The sequence below is a fragment of the Aspergillus novofumigatus genome (genome assembly GCF_002847465.1).
Source record: "Aspergillus novofumigatus IBT 16806 chromosome Unknown P174scaffold_1, whole genome shotgun sequence".
NCBI classification, from domain to species: Eukaryota; Fungi; Ascomycota; class Eurotiomycetes; order Eurotiales; family Aspergillaceae; genus Aspergillus; species Aspergillus novofumigatus.
This window is the reverse complement of record NW_020194274.1, coordinates 3,442,700-3,466,327: the sequence shown is the minus strand read 5'-3', so window position 1 is coordinate 3,466,327 and position 23,628 is coordinate 3,442,700. Positions and strand designations below refer to the sequence as shown.

The 23,628-nt window shown below is 50.6% G+C and overlaps 12 protein-coding genes across 12 annotated transcripts; 4 read left to right on the top strand and 8 right to left on the bottom strand.

Moving 5' to 3' along the window:
• Positions 1–83: 83 nt before the first annotated feature.
• On the bottom strand, positions 84–1,530 carry sec17 (alpha-soluble NSF attachment protein SEC17). The gene is made up of 5 exons (XM_024830983.1): positions 1,367–1,530; positions 1,180–1,303; positions 797–1,103; positions 557–731; positions 84–501 (listed from the first exon to the last, which is right to left on the bottom strand). Exons 1-5 carry the CDS (start codon positions 1,397–1,399, stop codon positions 262–264), a joined length of 879 nt encoding a protein of 292 aa, XP_024687686.1. The 5' UTR covers positions 1,400–1,530; the 3' UTR covers positions 84–261.
• Positions 1,367–2,539, top strand: P174DRAFT_37968 (uncharacterized protein). The gene has a single exon (XM_024822931.1). It carries the CDS (start codon positions 1,746–1,748, stop codon positions 2,331–2,333), a length of 588 nt encoding a protein of 195 aa, XP_024687685.1. The 5' UTR covers positions 1,367–1,745; the 3' UTR covers positions 2,334–2,539.
• A 45-nt stretch (positions 2,540–2,584) lies between these two features.
• P174DRAFT_416787 (DUF726 domain protein) lies at positions 2,585–4,639 on the top strand (the record flags this gene model as incomplete). Its single annotated transcript, XM_024824535.1, has 1 exon — positions 2,585–4,639. The coding sequence occupies one exon, from the start codon at positions 2,585–2,587 to the stop codon at positions 4,637–4,639; it is 2,055 nt and encodes a 684-aa protein (XP_024687684.1).
• A 712-nt stretch (positions 4,640–5,351) lies between these two features.
• Positions 5,352–7,128, top strand: P174DRAFT_416786 (glycoside hydrolase family 72 protein; the record flags this gene model as incomplete). Its single annotated transcript, XM_024824534.1, has 5 exons — positions 5,352–5,417; positions 5,483–5,520; positions 5,567–5,592; positions 5,640–6,594; positions 6,633–7,128. The coding sequence occupies 5 exons, from the start codon at positions 5,352–5,354 to the stop codon at positions 7,126–7,128; spliced, it is 1,581 nt and encodes a 526-aa protein (XP_024687683.1).
• Positions 7,129–8,802: 1,674 nt separating this feature from the next.
• Positions 8,803–9,354, top strand: P174DRAFT_427316 (uncharacterized protein; the record flags this gene model as incomplete). Its single annotated transcript, XM_024825423.1, has 1 exon — positions 8,803–9,354. One exon carries the CDS (start codon positions 8,803–8,805, stop codon positions 9,352–9,354), a length of 552 nt encoding a protein of 183 aa, XP_024687682.1.
• A 385-nt stretch (positions 9,355–9,739) lies between these two features.
• On the bottom strand, positions 9,740–10,683 carry P174DRAFT_447630 (uncharacterized protein; the record flags this gene model as incomplete). Its single annotated transcript, XM_024828685.1, has 2 exons — positions 9,740–10,078; positions 10,270–10,683. 2 exons carry the CDS (start codon positions 10,681–10,683, stop codon positions 9,740–9,742), a joined length of 753 nt encoding a protein of 250 aa, XP_024687681.1.
• Positions 10,684–11,737: 1,054 nt separating this feature from the next.
• Positions 11,738–12,362, bottom strand: P174DRAFT_416784 (uncharacterized protein; the record flags this gene model as incomplete). The annotated part of the gene is made up of 2 exons (XM_024824533.1): positions 11,738–11,836; positions 11,922–12,362. 2 exons carry the CDS (start codon positions 12,360–12,362, stop codon positions 11,738–11,740), a joined length of 540 nt encoding a protein of 179 aa, XP_024687680.1.
• Positions 12,363–12,557: 195 nt separating this feature from the next.
• P174DRAFT_416783 (uncharacterized protein) lies at positions 12,558–12,910 on the bottom strand (the record flags this gene model as incomplete). Its single annotated transcript, XM_024824532.1, has 2 exons — positions 12,558–12,581; positions 12,635–12,910. The coding sequence occupies 2 exons, from the start codon at positions 12,908–12,910 to the stop codon at positions 12,558–12,560; spliced, it is 300 nt and encodes a 99-aa protein (XP_024687679.1).
• A 2,282-nt stretch (positions 12,911–15,192) lies between these two features.
• On the bottom strand, positions 15,193–15,917 carry P174DRAFT_416782 (uncharacterized protein; the record flags this gene model as incomplete). Its single annotated transcript, XM_024824531.1, has 5 exons — positions 15,193–15,233; positions 15,301–15,385; positions 15,453–15,641; positions 15,700–15,776; positions 15,833–15,917. 5 exons carry the CDS (start codon positions 15,915–15,917, stop codon positions 15,193–15,195), a joined length of 477 nt encoding a protein of 158 aa, XP_024687678.1.
• Positions 15,918–17,689: 1,772 nt separating this feature from the next.
• On the bottom strand, positions 17,690–18,534 carry P174DRAFT_416781 (uncharacterized protein; the record flags this gene model as incomplete). Its single annotated transcript, XM_024824530.1, has 5 exons — positions 17,690–17,835; positions 17,889–18,006; positions 18,070–18,174; positions 18,305–18,427; positions 18,493–18,534. 5 exons carry the CDS (start codon positions 18,532–18,534, stop codon positions 17,690–17,692), a joined length of 534 nt encoding a protein of 177 aa, XP_024687677.1.
• A 55-nt stretch (positions 18,535–18,589) lies between these two features.
• On the bottom strand, positions 18,590–19,407 carry P174DRAFT_416780 (uncharacterized protein; the record flags this gene model as incomplete). The annotated part of the gene is made up of 2 exons (XM_024824529.1): positions 18,590–18,917; positions 18,995–19,407. The coding sequence occupies 2 exons, from the start codon at positions 19,405–19,407 to the stop codon at positions 18,590–18,592; spliced, it is 741 nt and encodes a 246-aa protein (XP_024687676.1).
• A 2,266-nt stretch (positions 19,408–21,673) lies between these two features.
• P174DRAFT_468478 (uncharacterized protein) lies at positions 21,674–23,423 on the bottom strand (the record flags this gene model as incomplete). Its single annotated transcript, XM_024830562.1, has 6 exons — positions 21,674–21,953; positions 21,982–22,112; positions 22,175–22,765; positions 22,812–23,085; positions 23,165–23,304; positions 23,364–23,423. The coding sequence occupies 6 exons, from the start codon at positions 23,421–23,423 to the stop codon at positions 21,674–21,676; spliced, it is 1,476 nt and encodes a 491-aa protein (XP_024687675.1).
• Between the last annotated feature and the right edge of the window lie 205 nt (positions 23,424–23,628).

The following is a 23,628-nucleotide window of genomic DNA, read 5'->3' as shown; positions in this document are numbered from 1 at the left end:
AGGCAAAGTAGATAATGTACGAATCATCCAAGGTTTAGGATCAGGGGGTAAATGATAGATGCAAGCAACATCACAGGATTATTGTTATCTCCTTGATGTATAGAATTGAATATAAAACCGGTACAAGGCACGCATGGATTTGGATCATCACAACATCATCTAGCATAATCGACAAATATCCGGATAGTCCAACCAGGGACACAATAAATTCAACCCTTGTTCAGCTATCAAACACTATAACGAGAATTACGCGAGGCAAGCTTAAGAGAAATCTTCCTCCGCCTCTTCGATATTGCTCTTAATGCGCAGCAAGAGAGTAGTCTTCCACTTGTCCAGCTTGCTGAGCTGGTCATACTGGAACAACTTATCGGAGAAGGCTTCCTGGTCATTGGCCTCGATAGCCTGCACCAGATCAACGAGCAGCTGGTGCTCTCGCGTCGAGGCAAATGTAGGATCGGTGTCGCGGTAACTCTCGAGGGCGCGGTTCGCGGCGACAATGTCCTGCAAGACGAATAAGCAAGGGAAGAAAAGCTGGGGTCGTCGAATCGAGACATACCTTGCTTGCCAGATGGCAGATACCCGCCTTCAGGAAGTAGTCCTTGACTGACCACTTCATGAGATTATTGGTGATGGACGACCGGCCGATCCTCTCGTAGTTCTCAATGGCCTTGTAGTAGTCTCCCTCGAGGGCGGCCAGATCCGCAACCTTCAAGTAGTGCTTGTTCGCGAGCCTGTACGCAGTACTGGTCAGTACCGCTAGTTGTGCTACAGTTTGTACGACGGAAAAGCCACATACGCTTCCGCATTGTCACCGTCAAACCACTCCGCGGCTTTCTCGTAGGCTTCCAGCGCCTTCTTCGCATCGCCCAGTTCAACCTCGTACACCTCTGCCAGATGCTGCTGCTGTGTGGCGGCCCGGCGCAGATTCCCCTTTAATACGTAGTGCTGAATCGCCGCCGAGAGCACGCGAGCGGCGTCCTCGGGGTCAGATTTGCGGTAGACCTTGAAGGCTTCTTGCAACGTGTTTGCTGCGTCGTCTGGCTCATTGAGGTTTTGCTTCTGGATTGCGGCGGCCTTTTCGAATGCCAGCCCGGCTTCTTTGTCTGATCATCGAGAGGGTAACCTGTCAGTGACATCCCTGGGACTCGAGGAAGATGGAAGCGGGGCAGATGCGCGTACTCAGCTTCTGCACTCTGAAAGCGTTTGCGGCCTGGGTATACAAATCCGCAGCGTTCTCGTACTTTTCTGTCTTTCCGCCGAAGAAGCTTAGTCCGCTTGAGGCGCCTTGCAGCGCTTTGTCTGCCTAGAGAGACGATAATGTCAGTGATCGTCACTTGGGGTCCTGAAAGCGGGGAATGGAGGTTACCTTCTGAAGCAGGACTCGGGGGTCTTGAGCCATCGTAAATGGTAGACACACTGTGTGAAGCTATACCAGACGGAAAAATATTATTTTGAGTACTTGAAATCGAATAGAAATGATGGCAAGTGACCACGTGGGGAATAGATGGATTTCATGAAGCTGAGCTTGGGGTAAATCGAGATGCGGCATGCCCGCCTAACGTAGGCGGTGGGCCTTTTTTCGGACCTTCTTGCGTTGCTTGTTTTCGCTGACATCAACGCTGCTCTGCCAATCAACAAAGCTCAGTTCGAGATCGTCTCTAGGATATTACTTATATTATTGAATCTGTATATCTTTCAACAAACAACATTCATCTGCGCAGTTACCGGCAACTTCAATAACCAAAATGCTGCTCCGCCCGAGTTCTCGGATCGTTCCCGGTCTGCTTCCAAGACATGCTCTGAGGTGTAGAGCTTACGGTTCTCGCCCTTATTCTTCTTACAGGTCGGACGAGGTGGACATTGATGCTATTCTCGCGAAACCTAGCTGGTCCGTTAAGTCACTACTCCCCAGTGAATCCGCCATAGAGTCCACCACGGTCACTCCAAAACAGCTACATCATCTGCTACGTCTATCAGCTCTACCGCAGCCCGCCAGCAAAGAAGAAGAGGATGCGATGATTAGGACTCTCGAGTCCCAGATTCAATTCGTAAAAGAGATCCAGAGCGTCGATGCGACCGGGGTCGAGCCCCTCCAAGCTATTCGAGATGAAACCCCGGAGGCGATCCAGGAGAACACGATCGGACTAGAGCAATTGAAGGAGGCCATGTCCAAAGAAAGAGTCGTAGGTCGAAGCAGGAGGATACATCGCGTTGGGAGCGCCAGAAATGACCGTCCGGATGGAGATGCTTGGGATGGGAATGCGCTTGGCTACGCGTCCAAGACTAAGGGGAAGTTCTTTGTCGTTGAGACGGGCAATGAATCTGGCAATTGATCCAGAATGACTCTTTCCCAAAACCTATGGCAAGTACTACGGCACAATGGCCTGCTTCATCTCGCGCGCGACGGGTTGCACCCCTGCTATGAGAGACCGTACGATACTACTGTGCTGAGTCAGCATCGGATGACTTCATTAGATCTCGACAGTCAACAGCATTTCTCCACTTAACCACCTACGAGTGAAGACAACGCGGGGACTGGTTGATTTTCTTCGAGTTAGTTTCACTTCGGCGCTTCTTTTTATCAATGTGGAAATCTTTCAAAGAAAAGCATGCCAGCAAGTTTGGGGGAGGCTCGACTGAAGCGGCAGACTCGGATCGCGGCCAAGATCTGAGCTCGATATTGGATCGATCCCAGCGCGGGGAATTGACAGTGCTTGTCGCGCTGATCGCACAGCGGATGCGAGATGCAATTGAGCAAAACTTCTCCAATGGCACGCCTCTGCCAGGCCAGTCGGCCAACTCCGAAGAAAAAGGGACAGGCTTTCTTCCTCAATCTACAGATGCTCAAGACCAGTCATCCCCCAGCAGCGCAGCGAAGAGCTCAAGAACCAACCCTAAATTTAAAGATCCCGAGACCGCGACATGCGCTCTATCCCGTTTTGACGACTGGAGAGACTCTGTCCTTCTTCGGATTGGTGAGGTCGTCAACAGGGATCCAGAGAATGGGGAAGTCCAGGCGACGAACCAGAACCCGCCGTCAGAAAAGCAATCCCAGCAGATCCGCTCAAAAGAGGACGACCGTTCCATGCGTAAACTACGTGAGGTCTTCCCACCGCTGGAGACCAGCCTCTCCCAACTGCCAGAAGCAAAGAAACTCTTAATACTTCACTCATTGCTACTCCTAGTCCTGAGTCTTGAACATTATAATGCCTGGTCTCGCGTCCTGATGCTGTACGTTGCGTCGAGCTTAGGGCTGGATGTGAAATTACTGAACGAAGACGAAGTCAAAGTGGCGAGGGGCTTGCTCGACACTGCTCTGGCGCTGTCTTCTAACGCCCAGACGCAGGATGAGCCCCGAAATCGCGATTCATCCCGAAAGTGGAAGGTCGGTATCGCGTCTGTTGCCGGTGCTGCCCTGATCGGGATCACCGGTGGACTGGCTGCACCGCTTGTTGCAGCTGGGCTCGGAACTGTCATGGGCGGCCTTGGGCTTGGAGCCACCGCCGCGGCGGGGTATCTCGGTGCCCTCGCTGGAAGTGGTGTTGTCGTCGGCGGACTTTTCGGTGCTTATGGCGGGCGGATGACTGGCCGGATGGTTGACAAGTACGCGCGGGAGGTGGATGATTTTGCCTTCTTGCCCATTCGTGGGTCTCGACATCGATCCGAGGACGAAAGAGAAGCTGCGCAGCAGGATCATCGACTTCGGGTTACTATTTGCGTGACAGGGTGGCTGACAGAGGAGGATAACTTCGTGATCCCCTGGCGCGTGATCGGAGCGGAGTCGGAGGTGTTTGGTCTCCGTTGGGAAACCGAGCCTCTGATGAATCTGGGAAGTGCGCTTGATCTGTTGGTGACCAGCGCAGCATGGACTGCCGGTGAACAAGTCCTAAAGAAGACATTCCTCTCCCAACTCTTGACCGCTGTCGCCCTGCCGCTTGGCCTTCTCAAGGTCGCACGTGTGGTGGACAATCCGTTTAGCGTAGCCAAAGCTCGGGCGGACAAGGCTGGGGAAGTTCTTGCGGATGCTCTTATCAGTAAAGTGCAGGGCGAGCGACCAGTCACTCTCATAGGATACTCCTTGGGGTCTCGAGTGATTTTCGCTTGCCTTCAGAGCCTGGCGAAACGGCGCGCGTTCGGCTTGGTGGAATCCGCAGTTCTGATGGGGGCTCCCACTCCGTCGGATACCGAGCAATGGTGTCGCATCCGCAGTGTTGTGAGTGGACGCCTTGTCAACGTGTTCTCTGAAAACGACTCCGTGCTGGCTCTCTTGTACCGAACCAGTAGCCTCCAGCTTGGGGTTGCAGGCTTGCAGCCTGTTGAAGGCGTGTCAGGAGTTGAGAATCTGGACGTCAGCGACCTGATCAGCGGACATCTCCGTTACCAGTTTCTTGTTGGCAGGATCTTGAGTGTCGTTGGGCTCGAGAGCATTGATGCTCGCGAAGTAGCACGGGAGGAAGCCGCATTGGAAGCCAAGGATCGAAGGCAGGTGCAGGAAAGGGCTCATAACGAACGACAGGCTGGAATCATGAGCGATGGTCGGTCACCAAGCCAGCAGCTGGAAAGCCAGGAGGGTCTCCATGGCGAAGAGGACAGACTACAGAAAGAGATGGAGGGAAGAGCACGAACGCGGCACTCTTAGATAGTACGCCTCAAAGACAATGGAATAATAGCTATGGTGATCTGTCCTTGTTTTGGTTTATATTATAGATGGACTTCTAAAATCATTGTCCCACGATGCTCGAAGCAGTGGGAAATGACACATGAGGGACGCGCCAACCAGGTCAGTCAGCGATAGCAGTCCACCCTCGATAAACTTGTCAACAGCAGCTAATATCCGACAGATCCGAGACAGTTCATTTGGATTTGAGGCTAAATTTGAGGCTAAACATGGCCAACCAAGCTTCCAACCAACCCCGCCAGTCACTGGGGCCGCAAAGCTTGGTCTAGTGAAAGTAGCCGATCACTAGTCCAGGCAACCGTGCATCAATGGCCTGTACGCGATAATGATCCCTGGTTTACGAAGCCTGTCTGTCGCTAAGCGAGGCCACTGATTCCAACGGTCTCTCTCTAGTGCTTGTCTCCCTGCAACCAGGCATGGTATGATTTGTCGGCCATTAGTGCCCTGTCGTGAGTCAGGCAGTGCTGGTCAGCGTTACATTCGAATAGATTGAGCGTCTTACGGGGGACATATTAAATAACACGCAGCTGCCTGGCCCTCTGTTCTCTTTTCCTTTCTTTACTTTGGGCCTGACGTTCGTTACGAGTCTATTTGTGTCTCTTTGCAGCCTTGGCTTATCTTTCCAATTTACTATACAAGTCAATCCGGCTACCTTCGCTCGTTCTTAGCAGCAATGAGATACTCTCTCGTAGCGTGGGTTTCCCTGCTATCTGGATGCGCTATTGCTGCTGTTCCAAACGTTCAAATCAAAGCAAGTACTTGATTGCATTAGGCGCAAGAGGAAAGCTAACCTGAGCATGATAGGGCTCCAAGTTCTTCTACGCGAATAATGGAAGCGAGTTGTGAGTATTGTCCCTCACTCACAGTGCAATGACTCATTCTTCTTAGTTACATTCGAGGTGTAGCATACCAAGGTATGTTAGCAACCACTGCCCATCCAGGATGCAACTAAATGAAATAGAGGACTACAGCGGCGGAGGAGCCGGGGGAACAGGCCAGTCCGATGCCAACTATGTCGACCCCCTGGCCGACGGCTCCAAATGCGAGCGCGATATCCCCTATCTCCTGCAGCTGCGGACCAACGTGATCCGGACGTATGCCGTCAACCCGTCCTTAAACCATGATGCGTGCATGCAGAAGTTGTCTGATGCCGGGATCTATGTCATCACGGATCTGGCGTCACCGGACGAATCTATCACGTCCAACTCTCCCGTCTGGACAGTCGACCAATACGCCCGCTACACCAGCGTCATCGACGCATTCCAAAAGTACGATAACGTGATTGGCTTTTTCGCCGGCAATGAGGTGGTGAACCAGGCGAATCAGTCCGCCGGCGCTGCATTCGTCAAGGCTGCCGCGCGAGACATGAAAGCCTACATCAAGACCAAGGGATACCGGCAGTCGCTGGCAATCGGATACGCCACCACCGACAACCCGGAGATCCGGCTTCCGCTGTCCGACTACCTCAACTGCGGCGACCAGGCCGACGCGGTCGACTTCTTCGGCTACAACATCTACGAATGGTGCGGCGATCAGACCTTCCAGACCTCGGGCTACGAGAACCGCACCGACGAGTACAAGGACTACTCCATCCCCATTTTCTTCTCCGAATACGGCTGCAACACAGAGAAACCGCGCAAGTTCGCCGACGTGCCCGTGCTCTTCGGCCCGCAGATGGACAATGTCTGGAGTGGCGGCATCGTCTACATGTACTTTGAGACAACCAACGACTACGGCCTGGTCTCCGTGTCCGGCTCCTCCGTCACCCCGGAACCAGACTTCGCCTACCTCTCGTCCGAGATGCAAAGCGCCACGCCCACCGGGGTCAACAGCGCCAGCTACTCGCCGACCAACTCGCCGCGCGCCTGCCCCACCGTCGACGACACCTGGCTCGCCAAATCCAGCCCCTGCCCCCGGTCCCCAACGCAGAGCTTTGCAATTGCATGGTAGCCAGCCTGTCCTGCGTAGTGAAGGACTCCGTCGACGCCGACAAGTACGGCAAGCTCTTCGGGCAGGTCTGCGGCTACGGCAGTGGGATCTGCGACGGGATCGCGCATAACGCCACGACGGGCTCCTATGGCGCCTACAGCGTCTGCACGAGCAAGGACCAGCTGTCGTATGTGTTTGATCGGTACTACAAGAGCCAGAAGAAGGCTGCCTCCGCGTGTGACTTTGCCGGCGCGGCGTCGGTGCAGTCGCCCAAGGGCGAGTCGGCGGACTGTAAGTCGCTGGTTAGCCAGGCGGGTTCCGCGGGCACGGGAACGGTCACGTCCCAGCCGACGGGGGGCAGCGGTACTACCGGTGGTAGTGGCAGCGCGGCCAGTACGTCCACGTCCAAAGGTGCGGCTGCGGGTGCTGTGAGTCCTGCTGCGGTCCGGGTGGGCGGATGGCCGTTTGTTGTGTATGGGGTTGTTGCTGCCATGGCTGGTGTTTTGATGATTTCTCTTTAGTCAGTAGATGCATGGTTGCACAGTTGGTAGTAGAAGGCAGCGACGGCTCATTGTCTATTGATATCTAATTACCGGTAGACTAGATGGTTTCTTGACGATGTACTCCTTAGCCTAGAATACATTACCCATAGAGATAGTGGTATAATATCTCCGCCTGTGCCATTTGTAAAAGACTTGCAGAAAGTAGCCATGAACCCCAGCCTGTATCCCAATGCAGTACGTTGCGGGGGACCAGTTCCTTCCATCCAGCGAACAATTCCAGCGGAACAGTGAAAGAATAATAAGCACCAGACTCCCACCCTCCACCCTCGAGGGAAACATTGCAAAAGCATGCAAAACGGAACCCCCCCACCCTTCAGCTTCTGCTGCATAACAACCGTTCCAACGGATATGAAATATGAACGTTCGCTCGTCCTTCTCAGGCTCCCCTTATGTTTTCATCCAAGAGGGAAGTGTATTCCGTCCTCGATGGCGAAGTCCTGACTGCCACTATCGCCTGGACCAGAGAATGGAAGCCCATACAATTGTTCCAGCCACTATCTCCATCCAATTCTGAAGATCGTTTTCTCGTCATCGCCATCAAACCACCGCTGGGCTTGGAAGATCATCTAGGGACGAGTGTCTCCCCACAGTGTATTAGTCCACAGAACGGGAAACGCTGTACCCGAGAGTAAAGTCGCTGCTAGTATAGAGTTGATACTAGCTATTATTCTGTCTTTAGTTGGAAGTAAAAAGACAAGTATAGCGGAAGTGGGCAAAGAAGAGGAGGGTGAAGAAGAGCTGTAGTGTTTGCAGCATCTCTACCTTCTGCGAGGCTTCACAATATTTTGGTATGTTATGCTCTTCAGGACCTTTCTGAGCCGTGTATAGAATATGTTGCTATTTTGACACCCTCGCCAACAGAAGTTTGGGGTGGAGTATTCCTGGGACGTATCAACATGCAATAGTTAGATATATAGTGCTACTAAGATATAGTAGGAAAAGGGGGTGAGGCATAGAAAGAACTAGGTATATAATCTGAAATATATGTCACTTACATAGAAGGCTCCATGCTGGATTGAAATAAGTGCAGAATATGTAGTAAATATTATAGAGTAGTTTTCTAAAAGGCTGTTTAATCCTAGTAAATAATCTTAGTCTAAGCCTGTCGCTAGTCTCCTCTTTTATAGCCAGCTTTGCTCTAATATAAAAGTACTGAGGCCACCATAAGGTAGTCATGAAGTCACTGTAACTAGTCTATCATGTCACTGAATATAGGCAAACTACCAGATTAATCAAATTTATCTCTTTCTTTTACTGCAAGCAGCTGACTATTACAGTCTGTTAACTTAAATTGCATGGGAAGTGAAGAACTGTTACACCAGGAAATTGAAGAATTAGGTAATTGACTATTCTATACACTTTGATTCAAGCAGACTGATGCCGCAACCAGCAAGCTGCTTAATATTTTACTTGTCCCTATATTGCGACGCTCAAGACTTATATAGAGGGCCTAAAGAGGACAGACATTCTAGATACTTGTACTTTATAAATCTACTATCTAGGAGGTTTTCTTGAACTTATCATCTCATCTATTCTCATATATTCAACCCTGCTATTACACCTAGTTTGGAATTATTCAAGAAGCTATTTACATTTCTGAACCTAATCCTTATACCTTACAACCCTACAAGCATGTCAAAACAAATTATTATAGTCCCCTATGACCATAATGTCTACCACCTTGCCACCAAGCCTTCTCTTCACGCTGCTACAGCAACCTTTGGTGCACGCAATGTCCAACACTTTATAAATACAGTTATCCGGGACTGTTTCCTGAAATATAAAGTCCATAAGGTCTTCAGTGCATGCCTTCTCCATCGACACTTCGACCTAAACCCAGATGAGCGAAACATTGAAGAAGATGGCCAAGCAACTGGTTCAACTGACTTTAACAACACATATGCTTGCAGCTGGCTTTTCTATGAAGGAAAGCTGTTTCCATATGAGTTTAAACGAGGAAACACTCTTCCTGTTCCTCCAGTTGATTTTATTACAGAACTGGGTTTAATACTGCAAGATAATGGTCTGTGTGATATCATTGGGCTGCAGGTGTACGAGGACGGAATTGTGGGTATGGAAACAACAGATCATGCAGCAAGGATTAGCACAACAGTTGACTATCCTGAAGGGGCGGCAAAGCTAAAACAGACTCAGGCAGCGATGGCGTCGTTTGCTTTTTTTTAGTATGGATGCCCATAGCGAAAGGCGTGTCTGCGAGCTCAATGAAGCTTCCACTAGCAAAAAGCCAACTTGTTTTTGACTATTTATGTGATCTGCGTCGCCTTTTCATTTGATATTTATCAGCGATTGACCTGAGGAAGCGAAGACTAATAGCTTGAGAAAATTCAACCAAGTCAACGCAATAGCTCTTCAAATGGTTGTGGGATGATTAACAAATGGCACTTAAAATGCGCCTAGAACTTTACTCAAGGACACTGCCTCTGGTTCCTCCGGCTTTCTGGAAGAGCCAAAGCTTCGGTATCAGGAAGGGAATTCGAAGGACTACTTTCGGATGGTGTTGCAGATCGCAAAATAACCGTATCTGGGATGGGAAAAAGTATCCAGTCCCTCAGGAGTTCTTTAAGTTCATCAGAGTCCTGTCTAACTCTCTCGTCTCAGCACGCTGGGTCGGCGATGGCCGATCTGCCGCACTCGTGCTTGCCTTTGGTGAGTTGACAGTTGGTGTATTGAGAATCTCATCCAGAGATGCTTCCAAGGCGTCGAGAATGTCAGGCGTCTGACGGGATCTGATGCTCTCCTGTTCCAGTTTCTCCCGTTGACTGGTCAATCTCCCAAATCTTGTGAGGAACCGGGGATTGAATCTGCGGGGTGAGTCCGACCTGGATGTCCGTTTGTCCATGTCACGGTAAGAGTCAGTTTTCAGGACTGCAATCTGTCCGCATGCAATCTAGCAGGTCGACAGGGCATTGATCATTGCTTGGGCCGGTTAGCTTGTCAATCTCAGCGTTAGGCGTTCTTGTCTCAGCACTGGAGTTGCCTGGAAAATCTCCTGCAATGACACTGTTATTTGATGATTACAGAATTGAGGGGAAAATGCTTACGAAGCTAAGAGGCACTGGCTGATTTTCTCCTCCAGACTTCAACGCGGCCTTTGATCGTCTGGATGAGCTCGGCCTGTGCATCTTCATCAGCGGACTCAGCGGTGTCGCCCGTCGCTGCCACCACGAGTGGCTTTAGCAGGTCATGGAGGGAGGCAGCCAGCTGTGGTAGTGCCTTAATCATGTTATTACACTCAATCCACCGTGAGATGCTATACTCCTGGAAGAGTATCCATGCCTTTTGCTCAACACCCTGTCCCAGGCGGTGCACCCGCCCCACTGCCTGGAACAGGGTGTTCATGTTGAGCGGTGGCTCCAGCAGAACAACTTGACTGCACTGGCCATGGAGATTTAACCCATGCGCCCTGCACTGGTACGAGGTTAACAGCACATCGCACTTGGTGTCAGCAGAAATGAATTGCTCCGCCGCCTCACGGCGGTCACCGTCTGTCATTGTGGCGCGAATCGTAACGTAGTTGACCCCAATTGAAAGATTGAGTGAACGGAGTATCTTGCGGATGTAATCTTCCTGGTGAAGGTAAATAGCTTCCTTCTGTTTGATCACATTAATTCCTAGGTAAGACGAAACGTTGCCATTGTCTGTGTAGTTGAAGGACTTTCCTAGTTGCTTTAGGAATTCGTCCACGAGATCGTTGGATTTGGATAAGATAAGTATGTCGTCGACGTAGATCAGTATTGCAACGCCGTTTTTGATGAATACTGAACAAGGTCCATTTGACAAGAAAGACCAGTCACCATATTAACATTGGGGGGGGGGGGGGAGGGGGGGGCGCTTCCCACCAGCCAGTGATTTTTGTCTCTGATGAGACGAGGGTATGATGCAGAATACCCCACTTCAAATACAATCATGGGCAAGTGCATCCACGGGGCCTGATATAAAAGCCAGGTTCTTTGAAGAAGAGTGTTTATGGGCCGGTGTTGGGAATGGCGTCAGTCTCCACTCCCCATCGTTCCGCAAGGCGATGGCGATCAAGTAGGCATGTAGGTCAAGACGGAGGGCTTGCTGGGCGATCGAGTATTGCATGGCCCCAAGCCAACCATCTGCAGTTCCTCTATCGAGAAGAACATGAAAGTCGCACACCCCTTGCCTCTTTCAAGGCGATGTCCTCACGGGTCCTTTCCGCATGAGACTTCCAAATGGCCAAACAGCCCGTTGGCGGCGATAGTTGCCCGGCTCGTACGCCTCCAATTCCTCCGGGATATCTTCATCTGTCGTGTCTGAATAGAAGTATCCAAGGAGAATGTCGACTATACTTTGTAACCCTAGGGAGTTCTACCGACAACATCGGACAGACTGGAACCAGAGTATAGGATGGCTATATAGCCACACATATCAAACGTCCGGTTGGACTTTTATTGTAGCCGTGAGGAACCAGATACCGCAAGAGCGCTAAGCCACTGTGACTCTCCCATGTATCTCTGTAGCTGGCCTTGGCCTCTTCCACGTCGCTTGGTCATTCTCTCTCGCAGTCCGCTAAACCCCCCAGCTAAGTTGGGTAGAAATAGCCATCCGCCGTCATGGCGGGGCGCCTGATGATCGCCTTGGCGCTGCTCAGGTCAGATCTGAAGACTTTCTCGAAGGTCTCCTGGACGGTGTCATGGTGAAGTAGGGCGCAGCTGTTCATATTAACATAACCCCGTTCGACTTTGTCCTGTGTTCTATGGACAGACCATCACTTGGTTGAAGTAATAGTTGAGTAGGAGGTCCCAGACGCCAGTTACGGCGCCCTCATAGTCCTGAACACTCGCGGCCCGGTACTCATCGTGGAAGGTCAACACGGTATCATACTTGGATGCCAGGGAAATCCGCAAGGGCGCAGCACACAGTTGATCAAAGAAATGCTTACAGGTTGAATGCTCATTTTGGCTGGTGTAAGTGGTATCCGGCAAAGTGGTAAATGGCTGTTCCCCGATTAGCTGTCTGTCGATATACAAGAGATCTGTGAGCTTACCTTGTCTGTATGAAGATGGTGGAGAATGATCGTCAGAAATGTTTCTCAGGAGATCTACTGATCCTCCATTCAAGCGAGCCACCACTCGGTGGGACTTCATGTGAATAGTCGTGACCGCGTAGCCTTCATCGCAAACCACGCAGCCCAACCATCCGGACATAGTCGTTTCGAATCGCTTTGCCTGCCGGGCGTTTCGGCCGGAGCTGAAGTTGTCTCTCTCAAAGTGTGTTATCATCCGTCTCCGCAGCCTGGATTGGTGGCCCGTTTCTTGGGGAACGATCTTTCTGGAATGTGCTCAACAGGGTTGGCTGTGCCTTTATCCATGTTGATGTACAGCAGCGCCAAGATGATAGAATCAGTTGCCCCAAGGTATTTTCAGCTGTCATGAAAAGAGTTAGCTCCTGACAGATCGAAGGGCTAGGTGACACTCACGCGAGTATGATTGAAATCGGGAGCTTCTTTTATATCCACCGGCTTGCGCCGCGAGTAGGCAAAAGGCAAGAAGCACTGCCGAAGGGATGGAATGGCCGCTTGTTCATCTATTGGGAAGGGATAATCGAAGCGGAAATCCTCTGTTTGACGAATAAACACTGTGGCCCGGATGAACCGCGCCGAGATACCCTCGCCTGAGGCAGACAGGTTTGTTGTGCCACGATATTGCTTCAAGCGGGGGATCGGCCTCTCGATTAGCATTCGGACAGGCTCCATAACAGTAGAGCCTTTGATGATGATTATGATGGCGATGGCGATGGCGATGATGGATTGATGAAGATGATCCCCAGAGGGAAGACACGACACCAGATGTGGCCTTTAGAAAGTTGAAAAAAGAGTGTTCTTGCTTCGACATTCACTTGATTACAAGCAGATCAAAATTGTGAATGTCAATTATCAGAGAAGATGTAATATAGACTGACTGACAGGCACACTGAGTGAATGGTAGGGTTTCCAGCACCCTCAAAGGTACCATCATTCCCTACTACAGTAGCAGATATACTTGGTATCCATAAGCTAATCAAGAAACCCTCTCTGTACTGCAGGTTTGTGGTTTATTCACTTCCACCAATCCAACATGGCTTATTGGGCCATTATGATATTCACCAGCCCGGCAAAGAGTTCTCAAGGTGGCCAACTCAATACCATATGGATTTCTCCTTGGAGATCCAAAGACTGATTCGACTGTGTTCGAATTGTTCTCATTTGGCTTTGGCGCTTCGAACTGTAGCCTGCCCGTTGGATATCATTCTGATGGATAGCCAATTGAGATGGCCTACTCACTGTTGATAATCATGAATGTAGTAGACTTTTCTCTGTCTTCCTTCCTTGACGGATCCCATTCTGGTTGCAATGGCATATCATTGCCTGAGCATCGCTGCATTCCTGCTTCAGCCAGTGCCTTCTCGATATACTGTAGAATTCTGTGCGGGGAAGCCAAAGAACATGAAGATATTCGTTGAATTCGTTATGAGGTGAACAGGGTGTTTGTAATGCGCCTGATCCGGGTTGGAAGTATACCTTGCTAGCTTGCCAACAGCGAACGCAGTATCTGGCCTCGTTTGAAGCATTGGATACATCACCGAGCCTACACCTGCTCCATATCTTTCCTTCAGTTCGGGGTCGATAGGCAGATTTGATTTCGCTAAGCGAGCACCTTCCTCCATGGGTGTCGCAGCTGTCTTGATTGAATGTGGATCGAACGTGTCAACGAGACGTTGAAGATTGGCCTGTTGGGACAGTTTAATGCATCTCTGCTCAGTATCTAAGTCGATCTTCATATCGGATCCCTGCCATACCCGAGTATGGCCACACATACTTGTTCTGGGATATGGCCTTCCGTCCTCTGTGATCTTGCAGCCTAGAATGGTTCACCGGTTTCCATGCCTAGGAACAAGCTTCCCATCTGTTCCTTGATTAATTCCATACCTTCTTTCGTCGCCGAGATCAAGAGGGTGTCATCGACGTCAGCAGATATTCGTCATCTCCTCTTTGATAGACACAGGGCCGCTCGATAAGTCGTCTATAGCCCATTGATCTGATTCCACGTCGAACCTTTTGTTCCAAAGGAAAGCTGACTGTTGTAGCCCACGCTAACATTAAATTTGGAAGGGAGCCAAGCTGATGAACTGTGGAATGAGCGACGAGACGGTCATCCTTCAAGATGAGAAGCTTCATTAGATTTTGATCTCCATTTGTGAATATATTTTTGGTTTCTTATAAACAGAGGCAAACCAAGTGGAGGACCTTCATGAAACTACCAGGATCCTCAAAGACGACGAGATTCTCAGAATTGCCCAGTAGCCACCATCCTTCCGCAAGCAATATTCAGGCCAAAGTGGCCATGGATGTCGTGTACATGGTTGAGGACATCCGGAACTTCTTCAGGCAATAGGCACTCAGCCCACTTCCCGTTCGTTTCATGGTACACTAAGAGGGACTGTTCTCCTATCCTCGCAAGACTGAAGCGACTCAGTGTTTCTCCATTAATCAGTCTTTCGACCTGTCTGCCGTACCACTCTGATTCGAGATATGGACAGGGTTCGGGTGTAGCTCCATGGTCGGGACATGAGTAAGCGATTGAGGAACATGCTTATGGGTTTCTTATGCACGGTAGCCGCAGATGCACTTTCTTCAGCAACCTTCCTCCAGTATGAGGTCGGAAGTTACTTTGGCCTTCCGCAGGTAGTTTATACCGATAACGGCAGCCACTTCACTGGGGACGACTTCACTTCCTACCTAAAGTCAAATGACGGATTTCCTTCCGAACCTCCGTCCACTAAAACTGCGTTGCAATTGGTCACCCGTATCATATTGTCCTTTGTCATGGTCTGTACGATTGCGGATGTGTAAAGAGCTCCGAGCTCTGTGGATGTCGGGGTTGGAAGCAATCGTCGCAGGCGTAGATCCATATAAAAGGTGTCCAGATGATCTCCCACCCAGAACTAGCAGCAAGAGCTGGCAGCATTGTAATGTACCTCAACATCGGACGAAGCCACTCAACTACCGCTCAGCCGCTCAAAAAGGCGCTCCTCCCACACTGGTATGAAGTGAGGTACTTGAGTATGGTGGTCGTCATGTTGCTGATCTCGAATCTGCTTACTTACCATCGTCTGTCTCTTCCCACGCCGGATTTTTGATGCGTCCCGAAAAGCCGGCCTCTGGCAATCGCAACGTGAACTCCCCGTAGTTCTGGCATCCCCTGCAGAGAACAAATGAGTGCCCTTGCTGCAGCTCTGAGTGGGACTCTGAATGGAACAAGCTCCAGATCGTATATCACTTCCCAGATCATGCTCGCGTCTTGAGCGTCTTGTCCTCGTCTTTCCGGACAGAAACGCATGCTGGAGCACTGGACATTGTAGGCAAGCAGACCCAAGGGGCAACAAACGGCGGATGGTTTTAGTTCCACGTCGTCCAGCGTCATTGCATGCGCAGGTAGGTATGGCGGCTGTCGTCAATCACGTTAGTTTGGCTTCATCTATCTGACTGGGGCACGCAACACGTACCAGATACTGAGGGATGATGTCAATCTGCACCCAGCCGTTAAGGATGTATTTGAAGAACAGCGGCAGGGAACCAATCCCTCCAGCGCCTTATTGAGCTGCATGGAATATGCGTTGTTCGACGTGAGCTAGCTACCTGCTGAGAAAGCCTTGGAGATAATATCCCGCGCCAGGTCCAGCACTACAGGAATCGCCGAAGAAATCCTTAAAAAGATCCGCATTCTGCACCATCGGTGTAATATGGGAAGGAGAACAGAGCCCTACTATCCGGTGAGCACCAGATGCTCGAGGACGTTGTCGATCCATCATAGCAAGTATGCTGACACTGATCGAGGTCTTATTGCTGTGCGGTGTGGGCAGTTTCGTTGTCTGGAACTATTTATTCCGATCAGCAGTTAGTCTTTCTCCGGATATGTTCTGGTTTGAAAAGGATGGCAACTCACTCCAATTGTTACTCGCAGCCGTTCATATCAAAATACTCCCTTCGACTCTGTCCTGTGTTCTAGGGACAAAACCATCACTTTGGTTAAAGTAATGGTTCGGTGAGGAGGTCCGGACGCCGGTTATGGAGCCCTCATCATCCTCATCTCTCGCGGAGGTACATCTTCTGAAGCACCATTAGATAGACTTTGAACGCTTGGCAGTTTTCGAAGAGCTTTTCTGCCCGAAATGGTAATGTAGGACCCGTGAAGGTGATAGCTTGGTGACATCGATTGCAGCGCGTTGGCGAATGACCCGGAGAAAGCTCATACGACAAGAGCAACATTGGCAAGCCTAACCGTTGGCTTTAGCTGAGCTCCGGAACTCCCCAAGATTGGTGCTTGAGCCATCCACCGTCCTCGGCCGTCTCCTGCATCTGGACAGGAGTCGCCTTACGAACCTAGGCGTCGGCTTTACCTCCAGGATGGACAGAACTTTGTCTGTCTTCCTTGACCGCACCACGCCATGAACAGTAGCCGTGTATGATTGTGTCCCAAATTCAGGAACATATCGTACACGTGTAACCGTGCCTGGAGCTTGGACGACCTCTTTAAATTTGACTAGCTCCTGTACCAACAGGACTAGGTGCATGTTAACCACTGCCTCATCTAGCGTGGTGGGGTACAGCTCGAGACTAGTTGCAGGACGCGGAGCCTGCAGGATGGCCCAGCATCTCAGATCTCAGTCCCCTCAAAACTGGTCTCTTAGCTATACTATCCGGGAACGATGAGCTCTGCAGCCCGGCGCCTGCATATCCGGGTCTCCGGAACTGGTTGGTGATCCTGCGCAGTTTGGATTCAATGCCTCTGAACAGTGTCGGCGAATTTACCGCCAGACTGATCAAGACCTGCAGACGATAGCGGCTCCTTGCAAGATCGTTGTCCATCGGCACAGCCTCGTGTAAGTTCTCTTGCATTCGGATGCTCTCCTGCCCTTTGCATATCTCCTCGCAGCCTTTAAATTGGGTAAGGATGGTTCATCGAATCGAAACCCATCGATAGCTATGCCGGTGTAGTGTATGCGAAACGCTCCTCTTTGATCAAAGGTAAAATAGACCACCCGGCACAAGGCGGGAGCCGGGTTGTCCCCTTTGAATGTGTCGATGGCGACTGACTGAGGATAGAAGTTTTGGGCAGTCGGGCTGACATCGGATGCCCATAACGGAACCGGTTCGGGGTCGAACCCAAGCGATAGTTCCGACCCAGAGGGGGATTCGGGTGCCTCGGTTGGGTTGGAAAGCTGATGTTCCTCCTCCTTAATAGACTTGATAAATTCCTTGAGTAGGTCGTTCGACAAGACGGCCAATGATCGGCTCGGTGGGGAGTATAGCGCTATAGTTATAATCGACGACTGGAGTGTCCAGTGGAAATGGGGAAGCAAGTGGGAGTGAGAAAGGATTAAGAAAAGGCGTACTCAGTTGGAAGTGAAAACAGAATGGTGCAGTCTGATCTCCTGTCGAGATCCCGGGGCATGAACGAAAATGGACGACCCCGTTCTGCGTAATACATTCCGCTTAACTTCCAGTATTGCCCGGATCTCCTTTTCGGACCTGGATCTTACGGCCCCATCCATTATTGTTGTTGTGTATCAACCTTCGCTGAAGGTAGGCGTGAATCTGGCGCCGTCTTGCATTATTCAGAAACCGCAGGGTCGACTGCTCTTTAAGAATCCAGCCAGCCGCTGCGATGGAAGGTATGGCGTGTCGACTATACGCGCATACCAGTCGGTATGTGATTCAGGCTCTTCAACATTAAAGTTCACCATCATCGCGTCACCAGGTTGCAGGTCGGGACAGAACTCATCCGGAAGCTCAAGAAATCCAATATACGGCTATTGATGTGTTGATTATCCTTCGTCCAATGCCAGAGGGCGTGAAGTTTCAATCAAGCATACCAACTCCTGCCGGATGATGTCCATCTGGCTCAGCTTCCTTGGATTGCGTGTGAAGTATAGTGGCTGCGCTCTCTCCTCGAACTGGTCTGGCAATCGGGAGACTAACTGATGGGACGTAGTATATCAACATCCTGGAATGTGAATTTGTAAGGAGAGTTGGGTCAAAGAGGCGGGCCGCTACTGACTGGGGTCTCGTCCTTACTGCAGCGAACATCCCTCAATACGCCAGGGGTACAAGATCGCCACACAGGAGCATGTACTGTGATTGCGCAGCGGAAACTTGGGGTTTCATCGAGCGGAAGTTCAAGTCGACCGTTCTTCTCTGGTGTGTAGCATCTTTTGCAATCTCGAAAAAGTGCTGGAGCGTCTTTTAGTCAGCCCATTATGCCCGTCTCGATGCTACCAGACCAGTCTTTAGCTTACTGCAAGTTGGTATGCTCTCGGCGTGCAGCGCTGACTCGACATAATGGGAAGCCAGCCATGATGTAAGGAGAACCAACCTTCTCAGCCTTTTCATGTTCTAGACGTATTTGTTCGGATCGGGCAGACTCTTGATGAACGGTCCGCGCTTGTGAGCCAGCGAGAATGCCTTGTATTCGTCGGCTTCGAGGTCATTGAATTTTAGCTCAACCATCTTCCGCTGGAGTGGCGGGATATCAGCGCCAATCGTGTTTGATGAGTCCATGCGGATTGTACGCGGTTCTCGGTTCTTCCTGTAACTGCTTGCCGGAGCTTTGTTGATCACACCAGAAGCCGTAGTAAAATTGTCTCCTGCAATAGCAGAAACGAGGGCAGATGTTGCCCACAGCCGCAAAGGTGCAACGGAGCAGTGGTTTGCCGAGAGAGTTCTTGGATGACGGAGATGGACATATGGACGAACAAAGTCCTCCCCCTTTAGGGTCATGGCCACTAATAGTGACTCGACATGATCAGGATCCCCGGACTTATATCTCCTTCAAACAGTAGTGGGAGCAACTCATCTGCGAGGTCGTGATAAGCTTCTGGCAGAACTCGCTTAATCTCGCTAATCTCATCTTGGTCTTTGAGGGTATCAACTTCATTTTGGATCTCGATGAGCTGCTCGTTCAGGAGGGTCGCTTCGTCGCGGCGCAGGATAGCCTTTGCTTCCAGGTCAGTGTAAATGCGAGAAACAGCCTCCCAGCAGCGGAGAGGGTCGGTCTGCCAGTGAGCGGCAAATTCCTCGTAGGAAATGCCCTCAGCTACTTCGTTGGAATCTTCGTCGAAGCCTCCATTCTCCGCCTGATTCAGCAACCGAGCCATGCCCGCTCGCGGCCAGGCAGGGGCCGCTGCCCTGTCCAGGCGGAAGGTCCGCAACATCCATGCTGTCCAGCCGCCGTTCGAGAATCCATGACAATTGAAATGGTGAAGACGGGATCGTTGAATCCCTGAATGAGCGAGACCCTGTGTTAAAGTACAATATGAGCCTCCTTCCGGTTGCAAGGAGTTGTGATCCATTCTTCCCATTAGGCCACACAGGGTTCAGGAGGTGAATATTAATGATAAGCGTGCCAAGCAATGCATCTCAAATCTGATTGCAGATTTGGTCATTCACCACTGATGTGGCTGCATCAAGGGCTTTCTTCTTTGACTTGGCCATCATGGAATCTAACTCAGGTTAGATTGTAGCTGGACTAGTCAAAGAAATAAGGGAATACTGTACACTGTCTATTCTGAAAGATCTGCCGCTGGAGAGTATCTCGACATGATACTTTTCCACAACAATGGTGGCATATCGAATGTGTCTCATATTCCTATCGACTTGGCGAGGGCAGTCCAGTATGGTTTTGGTGTAATGCGGTATGATTCCTAAAGCCTTTAGCATTAGGATATAGGGGATCGCGTTGTCAGATGTTGTCCGATTGTCATTGTCCCCCTCGCTGCGCGCAGACTCTCGCAAGGAGACCGTCTCTTCGGATGTGAGTCGGGTTCTGACGCCAAATCCAGGGAAGCGCATAGAAGGTGTCGGATAGGATCTCGCATAAGCGTGGTGCTGCTCGAGCTTCTTGGACGAAAGTCCTTAATGCTGAGAGGTCTGCTACTTGGAGTCAGGCCCCAAAAGAATGTGGATACAGCCCGCGTCTCAAGTCCGTGGCCAAGTCCCAGCAAAAGAGATTCCCTGTCATCTGGAGAAGGTAGAGAGGGGGCATCTGCTGGTAGCGAGGAACCATGCTATATCACTGTGGCCGAACGTCGTCTGCCTGGCGATAATTGGACCGAAGCATTGTCCACATCCATTTAGGTCGAGTGGGTAGACAGATCTGTATCTTGATCCAGAGCTTGCCTGCCACCTCGCCGAGCTGATCTTCATCTGGCCATGGACTGTTTTATAGCAGGGCGACGAGGATTCTCGAGAGGCGACTCTTCCTGCTGGCAGATGTCTGTTGAAGAGTTAGTGATTGCGTAGACTTCAAATAGGTGAGTGACCTTCGTGAAATCGTTTCTCTAACGACACGCAGACTACGTGATCTTCAATGCGTGGTTGTTGCCAGTATTGTGAGGAGACCCATTTTCATTGTTTGTAAGAAGCTGCATCTGAGCTCTTCCACGATGCGAATGCATGGCTGCCTTGGTAGCAATTTCCCGCCAGGTCTCTCGTACGTCGAATAGAACCCGAGAGACACGGACAATCGTCCATGTAGCGGGCGAGTTGTCCCGAAAGGAAAGGCTATGCAACAAGCATATACCAGCAACAAAGTTCGTCCTAGTTTATATCTTGACAATTGTACTGGCAGTACCAGAAAGATGAGCAACTGGAAGGCTTTTGGAAATCAGGATACACATACCTAGTCCTTCACAACGCTCGGATCTGTCCGCTGTGCAAGGCGTTCAAATGTGTAACTGTAGGGTATAATGCGTGCCACCTCTAGACTGCAGAGTTAACAGAGAGAACATATCACATTAGGCCCGAAGGCCGCGCACGCAGCGCCTAAAGAAAAAGAAAAAACAACAACGCCTCGACCCCCGCAGGGGGAGCAGTCTCAAATTCTACGACATGGTTAGCCAAGAACAAAGAAAATGGGAAGACGCAGACATACCCATAAAACAAACGAACAAAGCCCATCACGGCGCCAAAAGGCGCAGTGAAGCCAGCAGCCAGGACCGCGATCTAAAGGCTTCAGGCGAGACATTTGTGAATATAATGAAGGGAGCGTGAGTATTAAGGCTGTCTTTAATAGTCAGGATGTAATCTTCATAGTCCTTATACTTAGTTGTAAGACTTGGCACTTGTGTGTTGAAGTTTGTGGTCCCATTGCGTTGGGTCTGAGGAGGTTCTTCGACCTTCATTGTGGGAAGGTGCACTTTTGATCTCTTAAATGGAAGAGCAACCGGAGTTTGTTCTCTAGTAGATGCTTAGAGAGGTTGAGACTTGAGAGTGCGTAATATAGGATTGATCATGTCATATTGATCCTCTTTACTGAGACTCTGCATAGACCACACGAGTCACTACAGGCAAAGAGAGCAGAGCAGGAGTTTGTTGTTGTGTTGATAGGTATGAGTGTTATTATAGATGGATGATGGCCTCTGGCTAGGGCGGTCGGCGTCAGGACCGGCCGGAGCCAGGCCGGGAGCAGCAACCTCATCATCAGCCGGAGCTGGAGAGCCACATGCTGTCCCGAAGGATGGGGTTAGAGACGGAGGCCAAGCAGGCGTGGAGGCTAGGGGGCGCACCATGGGGCAGAGGCCCGCCAACTGCGCGGACCCGAGCCCTAAAGGCCCAGGCCGCTTGACTAACGGCCTCACAGGCAAGGTCAGCAGCATTAGGATGGGCCACTTCCAGCGAAAGCTGGGCGGCAACAACGGCCTGCGCTTCGGGGAGCGCGGCAGCAGGGAACTTCAAAAGAAAGAAATGATCAATAACTGCGCTGAGCACAAAGAAAGAAGCAAACGCACCGACTGACAAGGCTAATGAAGCCCTTTACAACGCAGACACTTGACGCCAGAGGCGCCATATCCGTTGCAGAAGGGCAACGGACCCCCTCCCCATGGGACTCATTAGCTGACCATTCAATATGCAGGTGTTGCTGTGCCTCGTAAGGTTCTTTGATTATTGACAAAGAACGATATGTAGTAGCTGTATGCTTACTCTGCCATGTGCGGTTTTTTTCTTTGGTTCTCCCCTTTCCCTCACGACGGGACAAGCCCAAGATGTCTTTTTTGAGCGTCGTATGGGGTCGTTGAAAGCTAGCGACCAAACCTCGTATTGTTCGCGGGTTCCGTCGCGAGGGAAAGGGACGACATGCAACGGTCGTCGAGTAACTGTGAAGAAAGTCTTAGTATAGGGTTTGATCCCAAGGCTGGGAAACCTCACGTCTGTCTGTTGCGCTAGCCGATTGAATGCGTTGTGGAGTTCGCTGAAACGGTCCACCATCTCCTCGAACTTGTCGTCCGACTTGTTGAGCCGTCTCTCCAAACATTCGAGCTTGGTCTCTAGTGCAGGTATTCTTGCTTGTTCCCTGACTATTCCAAGACCTTCGTCGTTGCTGGTATACATGTTATCGTACAGGACTTCTGAATGGAGTTCGTCGGTATCAAGGCATTCAGCCAGTGACCTTTTCGCACCGGCAATCATGCCAGACTCTGAGACTATCTTGGTCTTGGTTGTGAGCACAGCGGTAGACCTAGCATTGGCATTGGTATAAATGTTCACGTCAGCAGCCAGCGAACCGTTCTTGCCCTGTTCATGGTTAGCAATATCGCATAGTAGAATGCAGGAGACTGACCTGTGCTCGTGAACCGAGGCTTTGCTCTCGCCAGGCAAATTCTACTTCTCTCATCCAGTGGAAATGGCATTCATGTGCCAGATTGGTCCTATCATTCTGAGTAAACTTGACGATGAGGGTGATTCTGACATATGGACGATCCCCAACCATCCAGACACGCTTGTCCTCTATAAGTCGTCTGTGGGAATCTGACCATCCGGCCTCAATAACGAAGGAAGGACGATACTGGTTATAGACAGCCGTCCTCTGTACTTCTCGAGAGGGTAGCAAACACCTGCAGGAGACATATATGCGAAAGAATCTGTGGGAAAGGACTACTCCATGAGGAGGCTTCTCGAAAGTCTCAGACAGACCCGCACATGTCAAATGCACGGTTGTATATCGGGGTCGCCATGAGGAACCAAACGCTGTGCGCTTCCAGCCTGGCAACCGCTTTAGGGAATCTGGCTTGGATGGTTTTGACCGCGTTGTCTGTGCCGTAGCAGGCCGCATGCTTTATCAAATCAGCAGGTTGCTCGCAGACTGGAAGGAGATATCAAACGGAATGCTTACCTCCCTGGCATTGCCTCTGCCTTGCCTCTCTCTTTCCAGGTTTTCCGGATTGACCGTCATGAGGTACTGAAAGACAACTGACGATTCAAATTGTGGTAGCAGTAATCAGCAAGATGTGGCAGTCTCGAACACGAGCAAGTAGGTCGTGGCGAAGCAAATGAAGAAGAGAGGTGGGATGGAGAGATGAAACCTGATTGACAAAGTGGATGCAGCATGAAGTAGTGAATGAGATACTTGGAAAATGGATGAATACAGTGAATAGACG

What these genes read in the sequence shown, in the direction of transcription:
- sec17 (XM_024830983.1), bottom strand. Translation starts at nt 1,399, where the DNA reads ATGGCTCAAGACCCCCGAGTCCTGCTTCAGAAG. An exon ending in CCCGAGTCCTGCTTCAGAAG is followed by an intron (nt 1,304 to 1,366) that starts GTAACCTCCATT and finishes TCGTCTCTCTAG; the next exon opens with GCAGACAAAGCGCTGCAAGG. An exon ending in TCTGCCATCTGGCAAGCAAG is followed by an intron (nt 502 to 556) that starts GTATGTCTCGAT and finishes TTCGTCTTGCAG; the next exon opens with GACATTGTCGCCGCGAACCG.
- P174DRAFT_37968 (XM_024822931.1), top strand. Translation starts at nt 1,746, where the DNA reads ATGCTGCTCCGCCCGAGTTCTCGGATCGTTCCCGGTCTGCTTCCAAGA.